This window comes from Choloepus didactylus, chromosome 6 (assembly GCF_015220235.1).
Source record: "Choloepus didactylus isolate mChoDid1 chromosome 6, mChoDid1.pri, whole genome shotgun sequence".
NCBI lineage: Eukaryota > Metazoa > Chordata > Mammalia > Pilosa > Megalonychidae > Choloepus > Choloepus didactylus.
In genome coordinates, this window is record NC_051312.1 from 123280775 (window position 1) to 123300731 (window position 19957).

Consider the following 19957-nt stretch of genomic DNA (forward strand, 5'->3'; position numbering starts at 1 on the left):
TCCTCTCATCCCAGAATGGGCCAGAGGCATGGTAGACCCAGATACTCTTCCTTTTGTCTCCAAAGACAAGGATATAAACACATCCTATTTTAAAGACTTAAAAGTTAATTCCTGTGGAAAATCAAACTAACAACTCTCGAATGTCTTGAAATGCTTTTCCCTTTATTTACAATACAGCTCTTTCCAGCTTCTCCCAATTTTCCAAATACTTCTTTTTAATGTCTTTTACTTCCTACCTGGCACTTCAATGTCTGGTGCTCTTATTTCTCTTCAATTTCCCTGGGCATTTCATCCATTCTAATGGCTCCAACTAGCAATGATTTCCAAACTGTATCTCTATCCTCTTACCTCTCTCTGGAACCCAAGGTCCACAATCCCAATATTTCCTGGACATATCCAAGTAGATGTCTCCCATACATTTTCATCTGGCAACCTAGTAATTATTTTTTTAAGCTTCTAATATTTTTTAAGTTCCTAAATATCATTTCTTTACATAAAATTTTCTCAAATAGCTCCCTTGATGAGTTTTTGTACATACTTACTGATGAACTATCAGCTGACTCATTTTCATATTTCTGTTCCTTGCTCTTTTTCTTCTTCTCTTTCTTTACTTTTTTTGGATGCTTGTCTTTTTTCTTCTTTTTCTTCACAGAGTGTTCCTATAAATAATGATTTTGAATAGGTAAGAAAATAATTCAACTTTCATCCTAGTTTAAAAGGAAGCATCTTGAGGGAAAAAATTCATCTTCCAAAACACTTCAAATCTTTCATGAAATGAGACAAGGAATATGACTAAATAAATAGAATCTTCCAAAAAGCCTTAAGATGTTATAATATATGCACTACTGATAAGTCATATAGCTGACTTTCTTACCAGAAAATAGGAGAGAACTTTTAGCTTTAGTTTACTTGCAGATTTGTTTGTAAATTAAATATATATATATATATATGCACATAAATCTGTGTTTGTGTGTGTGGATCATCAGTCAATCCTCATTATTTGTAGACTTCATACTTGTGAATTAATCTGCACACTAAAATTTACATGTAACTCCAAAAACAATACTCACAGCACTTTCACAATCATTTGTAGACATGCACAGAGCAGCAAAAAATTTAAGTCTCCTGACACACACATTCCCAGCTTAATCAGACCAAAGCAACACTCTGCCTTCTTGCTTCAGCTCTCATACTATTAACAAATGCCCTTTTCCCTGTATACTTAGTGCCATATTTTTTCCCATGTTTTGTGCTTTTTGTTGTTTATTTCACTGTTTAAATGGCCCCTAAGCATAGCTCTGAAGTGTCACTTAGTGTTCCTAAGTAAAAAAGTCTGTCATGTGCCTTACAGAGGAAATAAGTGTGTCAGATAAGCTGCAGTAAGGCATGAGTTAAAGTGCTACTGACTGTGTGTTCAAAATTAATAAATCAACACATTTAATGAGCTCCAATTACCTGCTCCCCACTATGATTTATGATTAAACTTGGTTAAATTTATGCTGAGAGGCTTTCAATAAATGTAGCTCTAAAACGTTCTGAAGGCAATGATACTGTTTCTAGATGGGATGGAATGGGAGCAGCCTCTAACATTGTTGTTTCATCATCATTGTTTTGATAAAATATGACCAGAGGCTCCCAGGACTCTCAGAGGATCACAGGAACCTAACCTTGTATTTCACCTAGGGGCAATGGTTCAATAGTCACTAATATTCACTAATTCAGACTTCACAGTGAGTTTATAGAACATAACTACCTTGAATAAGAAGAATCTACTGTATGTATGGGTGCATATATATATATGCCACCAAAAGGATTTATGGATTTATGAACGATTATTAGACCATATAAAATACAACAAGACAGCATGAATTTAAATTGTGTGGAAGAGGACTGTGGGATGACAGCAGAATAGGATGTTCCAGGAATCATTTCCTTCACCAAAACAGCTATTGAACTGGCAGAAACTGTCTGAGTCAACTATTTTAAAGCTCAGGAAACTAGTGAAACACTGTGCACGATCCAAGGAAAAGCAGGAGGAAGAGGCTGGTAAACTGCGGTAAATGCTAGTGAATTTAACCCTCCCTACAGCAGCTGCCATCCCCCATCCTCCAGCCTCGTGGCAGGCAGGAGTGGGGACCACAGCTCAGGCTCCTGGTACAGTTTGCTAATGCCAGGATGGGACATAAAGACCTCATCCTCCAAACTCCAGGGGTGTGTGGTCTGATTACTACTTTTGATCAGCTACTTCAGATAATGGGACCAGCTCTAGGGTGCCCACTGTTCCCATCCCCCTTAGCCAAAAGTGGCAGAGGAATCTTAAATACAGTAACCTTCCTCAAAACTATAGGAAACAGTTAAAGGGAAGCATTAACTGGGAAAGAGTTGAATCAAGAAAATGCAGTTTCAAAAGTCACAGAAGAAGCTCCTAGTACCCCTGCAGTTCTCTCCCTTATCCCCTCCACAACATGGGGTGGAACTAGCTTGTGCTCCAATTGTGGGTCTCTGGCCTTGCTCCAGAAGGGGCAAAATAACCCCTACAAATACACTGGGTTGCCTGGATGTCAGTGATATTCTATCAGGAGGAATTCTGAAACAATGAACTAAGAAACTCCCCTTTGTCCTTCCAAAATTTGTACTGAAGGCAGAGAAGCATGTTGCCAACATTAAAGCAGTGCAAGAAACAATTTGAAGCAGCCTGGGGAAAATGACTACCTGCATTAAATCACACAAAAGAGAATCCAGGAGGGGGTGAAAGTCTATTTCAAAGGGAGTAGAAGGGGCTTTCATTCCAACTCATATAAACTGTAAACAGAATTCCTAAGGCCAACAAGCACAAGCTCAGGAAAAGAAGCAGGGAAGCTCCACTCAGTCTCACATAAGACAGACAGGACCCTGCACTTCACATTTGCTTCCCATCTATCTTATTTATAAGAGAGCTAAACTTTGACAGAAGCCACCAAATAAAGCAGAGTGAACGGGAAAGACAACGAAAGGCTTTGGTTTATTTGTTTTGATTAGCTGTTGGCAGTCAAGAAAATCTCTGTCATATCACTAGCTGGATATAAGCTTTAAAAACAGACAGCTCAGGGACTAGTTCCAATAGTTAACACTTTAAAATACTGGAATCTATAATAAGCAACAAAAGATAAGACAAAGGAAGAGGAAATGATGGCCCATCCAAAGGAAGAAGATAAAAATCCAGAAACCATCAACAAAGAGGATGAGAATTTGAACTTACTGAACAAAGACTTTTTTAAAAATGACCCTCAAGATGCTGAAGGAGATAAAGGAAAACTTAAAGAAAGAACTAAAGTACATGAGGAAAGCAATGAATGAACAATATAGGAATCTCTTTCAGATTTTCAATAGGAACCAAACAGAAGTACTGAAGTTGAAGAACACAATAATTGAAATGAAAAGTTTCCTAATGAGTTTCAAAAGCCAACCGGAATGGCAGAAGACAGAATCAGTTATTCCAAAGACAAGACAACTGAAATGATTCAGGTGGAGAAGTAGACAAAGAATAAAAAAGAGTGAGCAAAGCCTAAGAGACCTGTGAAACACCATCAAACATACACACATATGCATTATGGGGTCCAAGAAGGAGAAGGAAGAAAGGAACAGGTGAAATATTCAAAGAAATAACAAATGAAAACTTCTCAAATTTACAAAAGACATGAAAATGTCCATTAAGAATCCCAACAAACCCCAAAAAGGAATAAACTCAAAGAGACCCATGTCCAGACATATAGTAATCAAATTGTTCAAAACAAGGACAAGCAGAGAGTTCTGAAAGCTGTAAGAGAAAAGCAACAAGTTATATACAAAAGAATTATGATAACATTACAGGCAATTTCTCATTAGAAACCATGGAGGCAAAAAGGCAGTAGTACAAAATATTTAAGTTGCTGAAAGAAGACAATTGCTAAACAAGAATTTTATGACTGGCAAGACTTCCTCTCAAAAACAAGGGAGAGTTTAAGACATTCCCAGATAAACAAAAGCTGAGGAGTTCGCCACAACTAGACCTGCCATATAAGCAATGCTTACAGAAGACCTAGAGACAAAAAGAAAAGGACACTAGATAGTGGATGAAGGCAGCATAAAGAAGAAAAGACCTCCAGTAAAGGTAACCATATGGGTAATTATAAATGCTAGTACTATTACATACTATGTTTTAGTATGAAACTCTACTACTTACTAGTTACAGCTGCTAAAATGCAAATACATCGAAAGTAATAACTTATGGCTTTGGACATACAGTGTACAAAGAGATAAACTGTAACAAGTATGGGGGAAAAAAAAGTGGGGGGATGGAGGAGTACCAGAGTGCACATGTATACTGTTGAAGTCAAGGTGGTATCAACTAAAATATAATTGTTAGAGATTTACAATGTTAAATTTTAACTCCATGGTAACCAAAGAAAATATATGAAAAATACGTTCAGAAAGAAATGAGAAGAAACTCAAAATGGCATGATACAAAACATCAAATAAATATGAAACTAGGGAATAATGAAAAAATTGAGGGTGAAAAAAAAGGTATAAGACTTAACAAAGAAAAAACAACAAAATGGCAAAAGAAAGTCCTGCTTTATCAGTAGTTACTTTAAATGTAAATGAATTGAACTCTCCAGTCAAAATGCATATTGGCAAGATAGATTTTTAAAAAAAGACCCAAAATATATGCTGTTTATAAGAGACTCACCTTAAACTCAAAGACGTAACTAGATTGAAAGTGAAAGGATGAAAATATTATACCATGCAAATAGTAATTAGAAGAGACCTGGAGAAGCTCCACAAATATCAGATGAAATAGACTAAGTAAAAAACTGTTACAAGGACTCAGAATTGAATCTCAGAGCATAGCTTATCAGGGGAACACTTACTGTAACGGTTGCTAGATAATAAGCTCTTAAGCAGTCACATCTATTCCTGAATTGTAATGGCCATCTCCAGATTCTGAGATGCTGCTCCCTTTGTTTATAACCTGACCAATCCCTGGAACTTTGGGTATCTGTGTGACACACGAAACTCAGAACTAGAACTCAGCAGATATGAATGTCACTATTAGCACATACAGCAACTGTTAAAAAAGCTGAAGAAGAGTCCAGACTTCAATTAGAGATATGAATGAAGCAGATACGGTTAGGACTAGGGCAAATCACGCCAAAGGGTAAAGGATGATACTGACTGTTTTAAAACTTCAACTACCATGTGAGATCAAGGAAAGAGATGTTTAGTTGGTGCAGGATCGATATTTCCTAAAAAATTTAACTCATACAGTTTGTTCAAATACCATAATCACATGGAACTTTGAATAGGAAGTGAGACCTCGTAGGTTTGTATAGGTTAGTGTGAAATAACAACACATCCCAAAGTAATTTGAGTGAAAATAATAATATATATGCAGGGTCCCCCTGAGGAGCTGGGGGAAAATATGGAGGTGTTGGGCTTCCTTACCTGGATTGTTGCCAATGTTCTCACAAACACTGAGAACTTGCGGTTTGGTATGCTGAGCCCTCCATCTCGGGACTCCCCTTATGAAGCTTGTTACCGCAAAGGAGACACTAAACTTGCTTATAATTGTGCATAAGAGTCTCCCACTGAGTAACTCTTTGTTGCTCAGATGTGGCCCTCTCTCTCTAGCTAAGCCAACTCAGCAGGTAAACTCATTGCCCTCTCCCCTACATGGGATCTGACTCCCAGGGGTGTAAATCTCCCTGGTAACACAGTATACAACTCCCAAGGACAAATTTGGACCCAACATCGTGGGATTGAGAACATCTTCTTGACCAAAAGGGGGATGTGAAATGAAACAAAGTTTCAGTGGCTGAGAGATTCCAAATGGAATCAAGAGAACACTCTGGTGGCCATTCTTATGCACTACACAGATAACCCTTTTTAGATTTTAATGCATTGGAATAGCTAGAAGTAAGTATCTGAAAACTATCAAACTGCAACCCAGTAGCCTTGACTCATGAAGATGATTGTATAACAATGTAGCTTACAAGGGGTGATAGTGTGATTCTGAAAACCTTGTGGATTGCACTCCCTTTATCCACTGTATGGACGGATGAATAGAAAACTGGGGACAAAAACTAAATGAAAAATAGGGTGGGGGGGGTGATTTGGGTGTTCTTTTTTACTTTCATATTTTATTCTTATTTTTACTTTTTCTGGTATAAGGAAACCGTTCAAAAAATAGATTGGGGTGACGAATGCACAACTGTATGATGGTACTGTGAACAGTTGATTGTATACCATGGATGATCATATGGTATGTGACTATATCTCAATAAAACTGAGTTTTTTAAAAAACGGATACAACATTGAGACAGAAGATCATTAAGGAAGCAGAAGAACTGAATGATACTCTAAACCAACTACACCTAACTAACACCCAACCGCAGCAGAATACAAAATCTTCTCAAATTAACATAGGATAGGTATGTTAGGTCATAAAACAATTTTCAATAAATTCAAAACTACTGAACATAAACAATGTATCTTTGTGACCTCAAGGAAAAAAGCAAGAAATCAATAACAAATTGAGAAATGGAAAATTCACAAATATGTGGAAATTGAACAACACAGTCTTAAATAACCAATGGGTCAAATAAGAAATCACAAGGGAAATCAGGAAATGTCTTGAGGCAAATGAAAATGAAAACACAACATACCATAATGCATGGGATGCAGCAAAGCCAGTGCAGAGAGAGAAGTTTATAGCTCTAAATGCTTACATTAAAATAGAAAAAACATCTCAAATCAGAGACCTAACCTCAAAACTTGAGGAGACAGAAAAAGAGGAACAAACTAAACCCAAAGCTAGCAGAAGGAAGGATATAATAAAGATTAGAGTGGAAATAAAGGAAATAGAGAAAAAAAATAACAAAATAACAGAATCAACAAAACCAAAAGCTGGTTCTTTGAAAAGATCAATAAAATCAACAAACCTAGAACTAGGCTGACAAAGAAAAAGAGAGGACACAAATAATTAAAATCAGAAGGGAAAAAGCGATATCACTACTGACACCACAGAAATAAAAAGGACTCTAAGAAGATACTTAGAACAACTATACGCAGACAAATAAGAAAACCTGGACAAAATGGACAAATTCCTAGAAACGCACAGGTTACCTATAATGACTCAAGAAGAAATAGAAAATTTCCACAAACCATAACTAATAGAGACTGGATCAGTAATCAAAAACCTCCCAAAAAAGAAAAGCCCAGGACCAGATAGCTTTCCTGAGGAATTTTACTAAATGTCCCAAGAAGAATTAACACCAAACCTGCTCACACTCTCAAAAAAACTGAAGAGAAGGGAACACTACTTAACTCATTCTATGAGGCAAACATCAGGCTAACTCCAAAGCCAGATAAAGATATCAATAAACCTTATAAAAATATTTGCAAAAATCCTTAACAAAATACTAGCAAACTGAATCCAAAAGCACATTAAAGATTTATACACCATGATCAAGTGGATTTATCCCATGGTGGTATATTAGGGTTCTCTAGGGAAACAGAACCAACAGGAGTTATCTGTAAATATGAGATTTTATGAACATTTCTCATGTAACAGTGGGAATACATGAGTCCAAATTCCATAGAGCATGATGCACAAGTCCAAATTCTGTAGAGCAGGCAGTGAGTTGGCAACTCCAATGAAGATCTTCAATGAACTCCCAAGGAGAGGCTGGCTGGCTGAAGAAGAAGTGAATGTTCTCTCTCTTTCTACCTTAAAAGTCTTCAACTGATTGGATTAAATCCAGTTGAATAAATTCTCATTGTGGAAGGCACGCCCTTCATTGATGTAATCAGCCACAGATGCAATCAATTGACTGATGATTTAATAAACCAGCATTCTGGTTTATTAACCAGCCACAAATATCCTTGCAGTAATGGTTAGACCATTGCTTGCTTGACAAGACCCTGTGAACCATTCCCTGGCCAAACTGATACAAGAACTTAACCACCACAGGTGGTTCAATATAAGAAAATGCATTAATGTAATACCCCACATTAACAGAACAAAAGAAAGGAATCATATGGTCATCTTAATTGATGGAGAAAATGCATTTGACAAAATGCAGCACCACTTCTTCATCAATACTTTCTGAAAACCAGGAATAGAAGGAAATTTCCTCAACATGATAAGGGGCATCCAGGAAAAACCCACAGGTAACATCACAATCTGATGAAATACTGAAAGCTTTGTCTCTAAGATTGGGAACAAGATAAGGATGTACCAGTGTGATTCAACATTCTACTGGAAGTTCTAGCTAGAGCAGTTAGGCAAGAAAAAGAAATAAAAGGCATCCAAATTGGAAAGGAAAAAGTAAAATTTTGCCTATTTGTAGATGACATGATCCTATGTTCAGAAAATCCAGAAAAAAATCCAAAACAAAGCTACTAGACCTAATAAACACATTCAGGAAAGTGGTGGGGTAGTACAAGCTCAACAAGCAAAAATCAGTATTGCTTCTATATACCAGCAATGAACAAACTGAAGAAGAAATCAAGAGAAAAATTCAATTCACAATAGCAACTAAAAGAATCAAATATCCAGGAATAAATCTAACAAAGAATGGAAAGGACTTATATGCAAAAAAACAAGCCAAAGCTAAAAGAAAGCAAAGAAAATCTAAATAAATGGAAGGCCACCCCATGTTCATGGACTGGAAGACTAAATATTGCCAAGATGCCAATTCTACCCAAAGCAATTTACAGACTCAATGCAACACTGATCAAAATTCCAACAGCCTTCTTGGGAGAAATGGAAAAGCCAATTATCAAATTTACATGGAACAGTAAGGGACCCTTAGTAGCCATAGCCATCTTGAAAAAGAACAAAGTTAGAGGACTCACAATTCCCAATCTTAATACTCAGTACAAAGACACAGTAATCAAAACTCTATATGGTACTGTTACAAGAACAGTCATATACACCAATGGAATCAAATCGAGAGTTCAGAAATCAACCCACACATTTACGGCCAACTGATTTTTCACAAGTCTCCAATGCCCACTCAATTGGGAAAAAATAGTCTCTTCAAGAAATGGTACTGGAAGAACTGCATATTCATGTTCAAAAAAATGAAAGGGGTCATCTATCTTAATTCACATTGAAAAATAAACTCAAAATGGATCAAAGAACTAAATATAAGAAACATGATTATAAAAATCCTAAGAAGAAAACATAGGAAGCATCTTCAGGACCTTGTGTTAGTCAATGGTTTCTAAGACTTTTCACCCAGAATACAAGAACCAAAAGAAAAAATAAATAAATGGGACTGCCTCAAAAGTAAACACTTTTGTTCCTTAAAGGACTTTATGATGAAAGTAAAAGACAACCTACACAATATAAGAAAATATTTGGAAGTCACATATCTGATATGCATTTAGTATCCAGAATAAAGAAATCCTATAACTCAACAACAAAAAGACATACAACCCAATTGAAAAATGGGCAAAAGATATGAATAGACATTTCTCCAAAGAAGATAAACAAATGGCCAATAAGCACATGAAAGGATGAACATCATTTGCCACTAGAGAAATGTAAACCAAGACTACAAGATACCATTTGACATCCACTACAATAGCTACTATAAAAAATACGATCTAGTGATGCCATCAACATGGCGACATAAGACAGCTACGAAAACCTCTCCCCAGAGATTCAGCAAAAGAAAAAAGGACAATTCTCACTTGTTCAGAACTCTGGAGGAAGGTAAAGACTGGAGGATGATCCCACAAACGCTGAATCAAAGAAAGAGAAAAATGTCATGTAGGAAACTTCCATTCCATATGGGATGGTTCTCTCCCCTGACCCTCAATTAGTCCCATACAGCTTGGGAAGTACCCAGAGACAGCAGCTGAGATCCCTCCCACTTTCCACCAGGAACATAGACTATAAAATCCCTCACAACAGTGAGACACATCCCTACCTATATCTGGACACAGAGACCTAAACCCACAGAGACTCACAGCAGGACTTGAGCCACTGGGGAGGATGGAATATAAAAGGGCAACAAGGAGTTTCCAAAATGGAGGATTAGGGAGAATCTTTCCCAAACAACTGAATCTTTCCCAAAAGCAACAATTCAGGCAGAAAATACCCAAATCAACTGTTTGGGACCCAAGGGACAGGAGAGGACATATCAAGGCCAGGTCAGTGAGGGATGAAGAGCCTGATGAAACATGGACAGAGACTGCATTTCCAGACATAGTTCCTGGTGCCCAACCCCCCTCCCTTGAGGAAAATAGCAGGGAGTAGCCTGATCCCAGCCTGGGCAATGGCTGCAGACTGGGGTGGCTGGGAAGTCCTCTGCCCCAAGTACGGTAGGGGACACAGCCTCACAATGAGCCAGATTTTGGCCAGCAAAGTGAGGGCATAGGAACACCATAGTTTCAGCCCCATCTGGTCAGACACTGTTGGGCTCCAGGAAGTAAACAGCTTCTAGGGACAAGTAAGACACCGAACAGTGCTATCTGCTGGACAGGCTGGAAAGTGCAGGGGGATACTACAGGGCTTTTCAGAGCTGCTCCAGGCCCTTCTCAAGGCCTATCAGCTGGTCTAAACCCCTTGAATCCAGCCCTGTTTTGGCTGAGAAATAGAGACAATCCAACTGTCAAAGCAGTGCCCTAATACAAACCCAGGCATCAACTAAATCCTAGATGAGAGAGAAATCGACTTTCAGAATAGATCCATCAAGAAAATCAGTTGATCAGATATCAGCAAAAAAATCACAAAGTATACTAAAACTCAAAAAAATGGCCCAGTCAAAGTAAGAGATCAAACAGTTGGAGGAGATAAAGAATCTAGAATAACTAATCAAAGATGTGCAAAAAAATCTCCTGAATCATTTCAAAGAAATAAAGGAAAATGTGTATAAAGAGATAAAGGATATTAAGAACATACTGGAAGAGGATAAAGAAGACTTTGAAAGAATACATAGAAAAATACAGACTTTATGGAAATAAAAGTCACTGTAGGAGAAATGAAAAATATACTAGGGACATAGAACAGACTTGAAGAGGCAGAAGAAAGAATCAGGGAGCTAGAAGATGGATCAACCAAATTTTAAGAGACAAAAGAACAAAGGGAGCAAAAAATGAAAAAAATTGAGCAGGTACTGATGGAAATGATAGAGAACACAAAGTGCACAAATATACATATCATGGGTGTCCGAGAAGGAGAAGAAAAGGAAAAGGAACAGGAAGAATATTCAAAGAAATAATGGCTAAAAATTTCTCAACCCTTATAAAAGACATAAATATGCAAATCCAAGAAGCCCAATGTACTCCAAACAGAATAAATCTGAATAGACCCACTCCAAGACACACAGTAATCAGATTGTCAAATGCTGTTCTAGTTTGCTAATGCTGCCTGAATGCAAAACACCAGAGATGGATCGGCTTTTATAAAAGGGGGTTTATTTGGTTACACAGTTACAGTCTTAGGGCCATAAATTGTGCAAGGTAACACATCAGCAATTGGGTACCTTCACTGGAGGATCGCCAATGGTGTCCAGAAAACCTTTGTTAGCTCGGAAGGCACGTGGCTGGCGTCTGCTCCAAAGTTCTGGTTTCAAAATGGCTTTCTCCCAGGACATTCCTCTCTAGGCTGCAGTTCCTCAAAAATGTCACTCTTAGTTGCACCTGGGATATTTGTCCTCTCTCAACTTCTCCGGAACAAGAGTCTGCTTCCAACGACTGTCATCAAACTGCAGTTCCTCTCTCAGCTTCTGGGCGTTCGTTCTTCAGCGTCCCTCTTGGCTGTAGTGGCTTGCTCCTTCTGTCTGATCTTATATAGTGCTGCAGTAATTTAATTCAGACCCACCCTTAATGGGTGGGCCAACAACTCCATGGAAATTATCCAATCAGAGTCATCACCCACAGCTGGGTAGGGAGCATCTCCACAGAAACACTCAAAGAATTACAATCTAATCAACACTGACAACATCTGCCCACACAAGATTACATCAAAGATAATGGCGTTTGGGGGAACATAATACATTCAAACTGGCACAAATGCCAAAGGTGAAAATTCTGAAAGCAGCAAGAGAAAAGTGATTCACCAAATACAAGGGAAGCCAAATAAGACTAAATTCTGATTTCTCATCAGACACCATGAAGGAAAGAAGGCAGTGGTATATTTTAGATACAGAAAGGGAAAATTTGCAGCCAAGAATTCTTTATTCAGCAAAACTGTCCTTCAAAAATGAGGGAGAACTACAAACATGATGGCGGCAGCTCCCATCCAGCAGAACGGGACCCACACTGGGGTTCCCATAGACTTGGATCCACCAGACTTGCGGAAAAGGCCTCTGGAAGCACACCCTGAAGCCGGCAGCACCAAGAGGACCAATACGGGTGAAGACGGCCAGTATTTTCTAAAGGTTCTCATACCTAGTTATGCGGCTGGATCTATAATTGGGAAGGGAGGACAGACAATTGTTCAGTTGCAAAAAGAAACTGGAGCCACCATCAGGCTGTCTAAGTCCAAAGATTTTTACCCAGGTGCTGACAGCTGCAGAAGAAATTGTACATGGTCCTGTACAGAAGGTATTTCTCTACTGTGCCATCTGCAGAGTGAAACTGACTAGGAGTACTACATAGACTGTACTACTGAGCGAGTGTGCTTGATCCATGGAACAGTTGAAGCACTGAATGCAGTTCATGGCTTCACTGCAGAAAGAATTCGAGAAATGCCCCAAAATGTGGCCAAGACAGAACCAGTCAGCATTCTACAACCCCAGACCACCGTCAATCCAGATCACATCAAACAAACATTGCCATCTTCCCCAACTACCACCAAGTCCTCTCCATCTGATCCCATGACCACCTCCAGAGCTAATCAGGTAAAGATTATAGTTCCCAACAGCACAGCAGGTCTGATAATAGGGAAGGGAGGTGCTACTGTGAAGGCTATAATGGAGCAGTCAGGGGCTTGGGTGCAGCTTTCCCAGAAACCTGATGGGATCAACTTGCAAGAGAGGGTTGTCACTGTGAGTGGAGAACCTGAACAAAACCGAAAAGCTGTTGAACTTATCATCCAGAAGATACAAGAGGATCCACAGAGTGGCAGCTGTCTCAATATCAGTTATGCCAATGTTACAGGTCCAGTAGCAAATTCTAATCCAACCGGATCTCCTTATGCAAACACTGCTGAAGTGTTACCAAGTGCTGCAGCTGCCGCAGGGCTATTAGGACATGCTAACCTTGCTGGCGTTGCAGCCTTTCCAGCAGTTTTATCTGGCTTAACAGGCAATGACCTGGTGGCCATCACCTCTGCACTTAATACATTAGCCAGCTATGGATATAATCTCAACACATTAGGTTTAGGCCTCAGTCAAGCAGCAGCAACAGGGGCTTTGGCTGCAGCAGCTGCCAGTGCCAACCCAGCAGCAGCAGCAGCCAATTTGTTGGCCACCTATGCCAGTGAAGCCTCAGCCAGTGGCAGCACAGCTGGTGGTACAGTGGGGACATTTGCATTAGGTAGCCTGGCTGCTGCTACTGCTGCAACCAATGGATATTTTGGAGCTGCTTCTCCCCTAGCTGCCAGTGCCATTCTAGGAACAGAAAAATCCACAGATGGATCAAAGGATGTAGTTGAAATAGCAGTGCCAGAAAACTTAGTTGGTGCAATACTTGGCAAAGGAGGGAAAACATTTAGTGGAATACCAGGAGTTGACTGGTGCAAGGATACAGATCTCCAAAAAGGGAGAATTCGTACCTGGCACAAGGAATCGGAAGGTAACCATTACTGGAACACCAGCTGCAACACAGGCTGCTCAGTACTTAATTACACAAAGGATCACATATGAGCAAGTAGTCCGGGCTGCCAATCCTCAGAAAGTGGGCTGAGTGCCCCAACTATACATCAGATTGTTTTAACCCCTCCTTTACCCCATTTTCAAGAAGGATGTACTGTACTTTGCAGAAGTGAAGTTTTTCTGTTATTAATATATAATTATGCAAATGAATGCGACTATGTTGACAATGTGTATATGTAAATAATATGTGTTTTACCAGATGTTTCATAGGAAGAATTTTTTCTTCATCTGTTTTGTTCTCTATATTTTGCTTGTGTATATTTGTCAGAGGTGCTTCTAGTGTAAGATTTAAGCCTGCCATTTTACCAGCATTATTGTAGTTTAATGATTGAATGTAGACAGGGATATGCATACAGTTTTCAATATTAGTTCTAGATAACACTAAATTAACTACTGTTAGGTTGAGTATGGTGGGGTCAGTGACCTAAAATGGAGTGAGGCCAAAGTACTGTCATGTATGTCTTACTTCCTGCTTAGGACACAGTGAAGTAGGAAACAATATTTTGAAAATAAGTTTTAAATTTAAAATGATCAAAAAGCAATATAGTTGCATAAAAGCACTGTAAAATATTTAAAAGGTTAAAACTGTGGAAAATTATATTGGTAAGTTTACAGATCAATAAAAGCACCTGTTCTCCATCTGAACTAGACAATGGAAATAATGCTGCATGCTGGCCATGGCCCATTCTTCATCATTTGTAAGTTCAACAAAAGTTCTCACATGGAGTCCCACCTCTTCAGAGGTTTGTATATTCGTTTTTAAGCACTGAATTCACTACTGATCCCATCGCCTGGCCAGTAGAACAGTCATTACTCCATTAACATCCTCACTGTTTAGACACATAACTGTGGTACAGTGTATTGGAAATTTTATAAACAAAAGTGGAAGTGCCAACAAATTATTGATAGCTGATAATGTTTCATTATCTGCAACTGCTTGATAAGTATGTTGCATTTTAAGAGCTTATAATTGTGTATAATTTGTTAACACTAGAAACCTATTAGTATTGTGAATGTAGATTTTACTGTGAAGCTATCTGTGATTTAGCTGTTTGCTCCCATGATGGAGTCTTTGCAGCATGGCGCTAGCAGCCAATGCAATTTCTAATACTCAGTAATTTGCATGTTTTGTGGAGCATTTTTATGTCACCAACCAGACAGTATTTCCTGCATGCTTATTTAGAAGAGGCAGTTTATCTTGAGGGGTAGTGTGATCTACCTTTGTCAGGCTTTTTGACAGCTCATTTCAGAGTAAGCCTTTGTTCCCAAGACCCAACAACTGTCACCCTCTTCTGTACCTCTCCTGAGTGCCAACTGTCCAGGCCATTGACACACCATCTGTTAACCTCTGAGTTTGCCCGCTCAAGGCCACTCATAGGGGCATCCATCCCCAAGCACCTCCTCACGCTGTGCATGCAGTCTTAAATTCAATGGACAAAAAATAAAATGCTGGCTACCTCTGGATCATCTGGCTGAGCAACTGAATTACAAAAGAGAATTACTTCCATCTCAACTTCAACCCATTGATTACGTCCATCCTAGCAAGCTAAATGGCATCCCAGCTGCTCCTTTCTGAGCAACCAATTAAAGATCAATGAGTGTGATGCTCCATGTCTGAATTTCGTCCAGCCTCTCTCTGAACTGTGATCTTTGTCCTCGTGAACTTTCCCTTTTGTTCATTGAACTATATGGACTCTTCATTTCATATTGATTTACTGTGCAATTTACTTTTGGACATTGAGAACTTGAAATTATTTCCTGATCCCTTCCCCTTCCACTATTAATAATTCATTTCTGTCAAACTGTAAGACTAGACTCATTTTTTTTTTAGTTTTTTTTTAACATTGGATTGTTATTTCATTTAGAGTTCTCTATCTCTAAATATTTATTTAGAGAATGATTTTAAAAGGGAATGATATGCTTGTTTAAATGAAAGAGAAAAGCTGTAGTAAACTGTGTTAATTGGTAATGACTATTTATCGTCGATACTCTGTAGCTGTGTAAGTTTTGAAACTCATGGAATCTCATGGAATCAGTGTATCTCATGGAATCAGTGGTTAGCATTGCCGCTATTATATTTACTCATTTTATCATTATAAATGTGCTTAGTTTATCATGTAAAAAAAAAAAAAAAAAATGAGGGAGAATTTAAAATATTCACAGATAAACAGAAGCTGAGAGAGTTCATTAATAAGAGACCGGCCCTCCAAGAACTGCTAAATAAAGCCATGACAGATGAAAAGAAGAGACAGGAGAGAGATGTCTAGAGGAGAGTAAAGAATTGAAGAGTATTAGTAAGAGTAACTTAAAGGATAAAAAGCCAGAGAGAGAAAAAAATAGATCTGACAAATAAAAACTAGAAGATAAGATGACTGAATCAAGAACGGCCTTTACAGTAATAACTTTGAATGTTATTCAAAGCATCTAATATGCTGCTTACAAAAGACTCATCTTAAACCCAAAAATACAAATAGGTTGAAAGTGAAAGGATGGAAAAAAATATTCCACGCAAGTAGGAACCAAAAGAAAGCTGGGGCAGCTATACTAATATCAGACAAAATAGACCTTAAATGTAAAAATGTTATAAGAGATAAAGGATAATATATATTTAAAAAAGGGACAATTCACCAAGAAGAAATTACAATCATAAATATCTATGCTCCTAATCAAGGTGCCCCAAAAGTACATGAGGCAAACACTGGCAAAACTGAAGGGAGTAATAGACGACTGTACCATAATAGTGGGAAATTTCAACACACCACTTTCTCCAATAGATAGAACATCCAAACAGAGAATCAGTAATGAAAGAGAGAACCTAAATAATAAGATAAATGAACTAGACATAACAAACATATATAGAATATTGCACCCCAAAACAGCAGGATATACATTCTTCTCAAGTGCTCATGGAATGTTCTCCAGGATAGACCATGCTGGAGCACAAAGTAGGTGTTAATAAATTTTAAAAGGCTGAAATTATACAAAGCACTTTCTCTGAAGCAAAGCTGGAAATCAATCACAAATGGAGAACCAGAAAATACACAAATATAAACAATCAGTGGGTCAAAGAAGAAATTGCAAGAGAAATCAGTAAATAACTCAAGACGAATGAAAACAAGAAGAGAATGTATCAAAACTTAAGGGATGCAGTGAAGGCAGTGCTGAGAGGGAAATTATAGCCCTAAACACCTACATTAAAAAGAAAAAAAAGGAGTTAAAATCAGTGACATAACTGGAGAAACTAGAGGAAGAACAGTAAACTAATCCCAAAGCAAGCTGAAGGAAAGAAGTAACAAAGATTAGAGCAGAAGTTAATGACATGGAGGAAAAAAAAAGAGAGAGAATCAATAAAACCAAAAGTTTGTTCTTTGAAAGAGCAATAAAATAGACCATCCTTTGCTAGACTGACCAAGACAAAAATAGAGAAAGAGACCAAAAAAGAGAGAAGCAGCAAATAAATAAAATCAGAAACAGGAAGGGAGGCATTACTACGGACCCCAAAGAAATAAAAAAGGTCATAAGTTGTTACTATGAAAAACTGTATGCCAATAAGCTAAACAATTTAGATGAAATGGACATCTTGCTGGGCACACATGAACAACCTAAACAGAAGAAAAGAAATAGAAGACCTCACCAAACCAATCACAAGTAAAGAGATCAAATCAGTCATCAAAAACCTACCAGAGGCGGGGCAAGATGGCAGACTGGTGAGCTGTAAGTTTCAGTTACTCCTCCAGGAAAGTAGGTAAAAAGCCAGGAACTGCGTGGACTGGACACCACAGAGCAATCTGTCTTTGGGCATACTTCATACAACACTCATGAAAACGTGGAACTGCTGAGATCAGCGAAATCTGTAAGTTTTTGCGGCCAGGGGACCCGCGCCCCTCCCTGCCAGGCTCAGTCCCGGGGGAGGAGGGGCTGTCAGCTCCGGGAAGGAGAAGGGAGAACTGCAGTGGCTGCTCTTATCGGAAACTCATTCTACTGATTCAAACTCCAACCATAGATAGACTGAGACCAGACACCAGAGACTCTGAGAGCACCCAGCCCAGCAGAGAGGAGACAGGCATAGAAAAAAAACAACACGAAAAACTCCAAAATAAAAGCAGAGGATTTTTGGAGTTCTGGTGAACACAGAAAGGGGAAGGGCGGAGATCAGGCCTTGAGGCGCATATGCAAATCCCGAAGCAAAGCTGATCTCTCTGCCCTGTGCACCTTTCCTTAATGGCCCTGGTTGCTTTGTCTATTAGCATTTCAATAACCCATTAGATCTCTGAGGAGGGCCGTTTTTTGTTTTTTGTTTTTTTTTTTTTTTAAATCCTTTTTTCTTTTTCTAAAACAATTACTCTAAGAAGCCCAATACAGAAAGCTTCAAAGAATTGCAATTTGGGCACGTCAAGTCAAGAGCAGAACTAAGAGGGCTCTGAGACAAAAGGCAATAATCCAGTGGCTGAGAAAATTCACTAAACAACACAACTTCCCAAGAAAAGGGGGGTGTCCGCTCACAGCCACCATCCTGGTAGACAGGAAACACTCCTGCCCATCGCCAGCCCCATAGCCCAGAGCTGCCCCAGACAACCCAGTGTGACGGAAGTGCTTCAAATAACAGGCACACACCACAAAACTGGGCGTGGACATTAGCCTTCCCTGCAACCTCAGCTGAATGTCCCAGAACTGGGAAGGTGGAGCAGTGTGAATTAACAAAGCCCCATTCAGCCATCATTTGAGCAGACTGGGAGCCTCCCTACACAGCCCAGCAGCCCAGAACTGCCCTGGGGGTACGGCACTCACCTGTGACATAGCACAGTCATCCCTCAACAGAGGACCCGGGGTGCACAGCCTGGAAGAGGGGCCCACTTGCAAGTCTCAGGAGCCATACGCCAATACCAAAGACTTGTGGGTCAGTGGCAGAGACAAACTGTGGCAGGACTGAACTGAAGGATTAGACTATTGCAGCAGCTTTAAAACTCTAGGATCATCAGGGAGATTTGATTGTTAGGGCCACCCCCCCTCCCCGACTGCCCAGAAACACGCCCCACATACAGGGCAGGCAACACCAACTACACACGCAAGCTTGGTACACCAATTGGGCCCCACAAGACTCACTCCCCAACTCACCAAAAAGGCTAAGCAGGGGAGAACTGGCTTGTGGAGAACAGGTGGCTCATGGACGCCACCTGCTGGTTAGTTAGAGAAAGTGTACTCCACGAAGCTGTAGATCTGATAAATTAGAGATAAGGACTTCAATAGGTCTACAAACCCTAAAAGAACCCTATCAAGTTCAGCAAATGCCACGAGGCCAAAAACAACAGAAAATTATAAAGCATATGAAAAAACCAGACGATATGGATAACCCAAGCCCAAGCACCCAAATCAAAAGACCAGAAGAGACACAGCACCTAGAGCAGCTACTCAAAGAACTAAAGATGAACAATGAGACCATAGTACGGGATATGAAGGAAATCAAGAAGACTCTACAAGAGCATAAAGAAGACATTGCAAGACGAAATAAAAAAATGGATGATCTTATGGAAATTAAAGAAACTGTTGACCAAATTAAAAAGATTCTGGACACTCATAGTACAAGACTAGAGGAAGTTGAACAACAAATCAGTGACCTGGAAGATGACAGAATGGAAAATGAAAGCATAAAAGAAAGAATGGGGAAAAAAATTGAAAAACTCGAAATGGACCTCAGGGATATGATAGATAATATGAAACGTCCGAATATAAGACTCATTGGTGTCCCAGAAGGGGAAGAAAAGGGTAAAGGTCTAGGAAGAGTATTCAAAGAAATTGTTGAGGAAAACTTCCCAAATCTTCTAAACAACATAAATACACAAATCATAAATGCTCAGCGAACTCCAAATAGAATAAATCCAAAAAAACCCACTCCGAGACATATACTGATCACACTGTCAAACATAGAAGAGAAGGAGCAAGTTCTGAAAGCAGCAAGAGAAAAGCAATTCACCACATACAGAGGAAACAGCATAAGACTAAGTAGTGACTACTCAGCAGCCACCATGGAGGCAAGAAGGCAGTGGCACGATATATTTAAAATTCTGAGTGAGAGGAATTTCCAGCCAAGAATACTTTATCCAGCAAAG

The 19957-nt window shown here is 39.1% G+C and overlaps 1 protein-coding gene and 1 pseudogene across 2 annotated transcripts in view; one reads left to right on the forward strand and one right to left on the reverse strand.

The window, feature by feature from the left end:
• CWF19L2 (CWF19 like cell cycle control factor 2) overlaps positions 1 to 19957 on the reverse strand; it is a 174272-nt gene that overhangs the window by 133045 nt on the left and 21270 nt on the right. For both annotated transcript variants that reach the window (XM_037841310.1, XM_037841309.1), the window contains exon 3: positions 543 to 659. In XM_037841310.1, the coding sequence (XP_037697238.1) occupies positions 543 to 659 (117 nt within the window). The remainder of the gene's footprint in view (positions 1 to 542; positions 660 to 19957) is intronic.
• On the forward strand, positions 12255 to 14069 carry LOC119538401 (annotated as a pseudogene).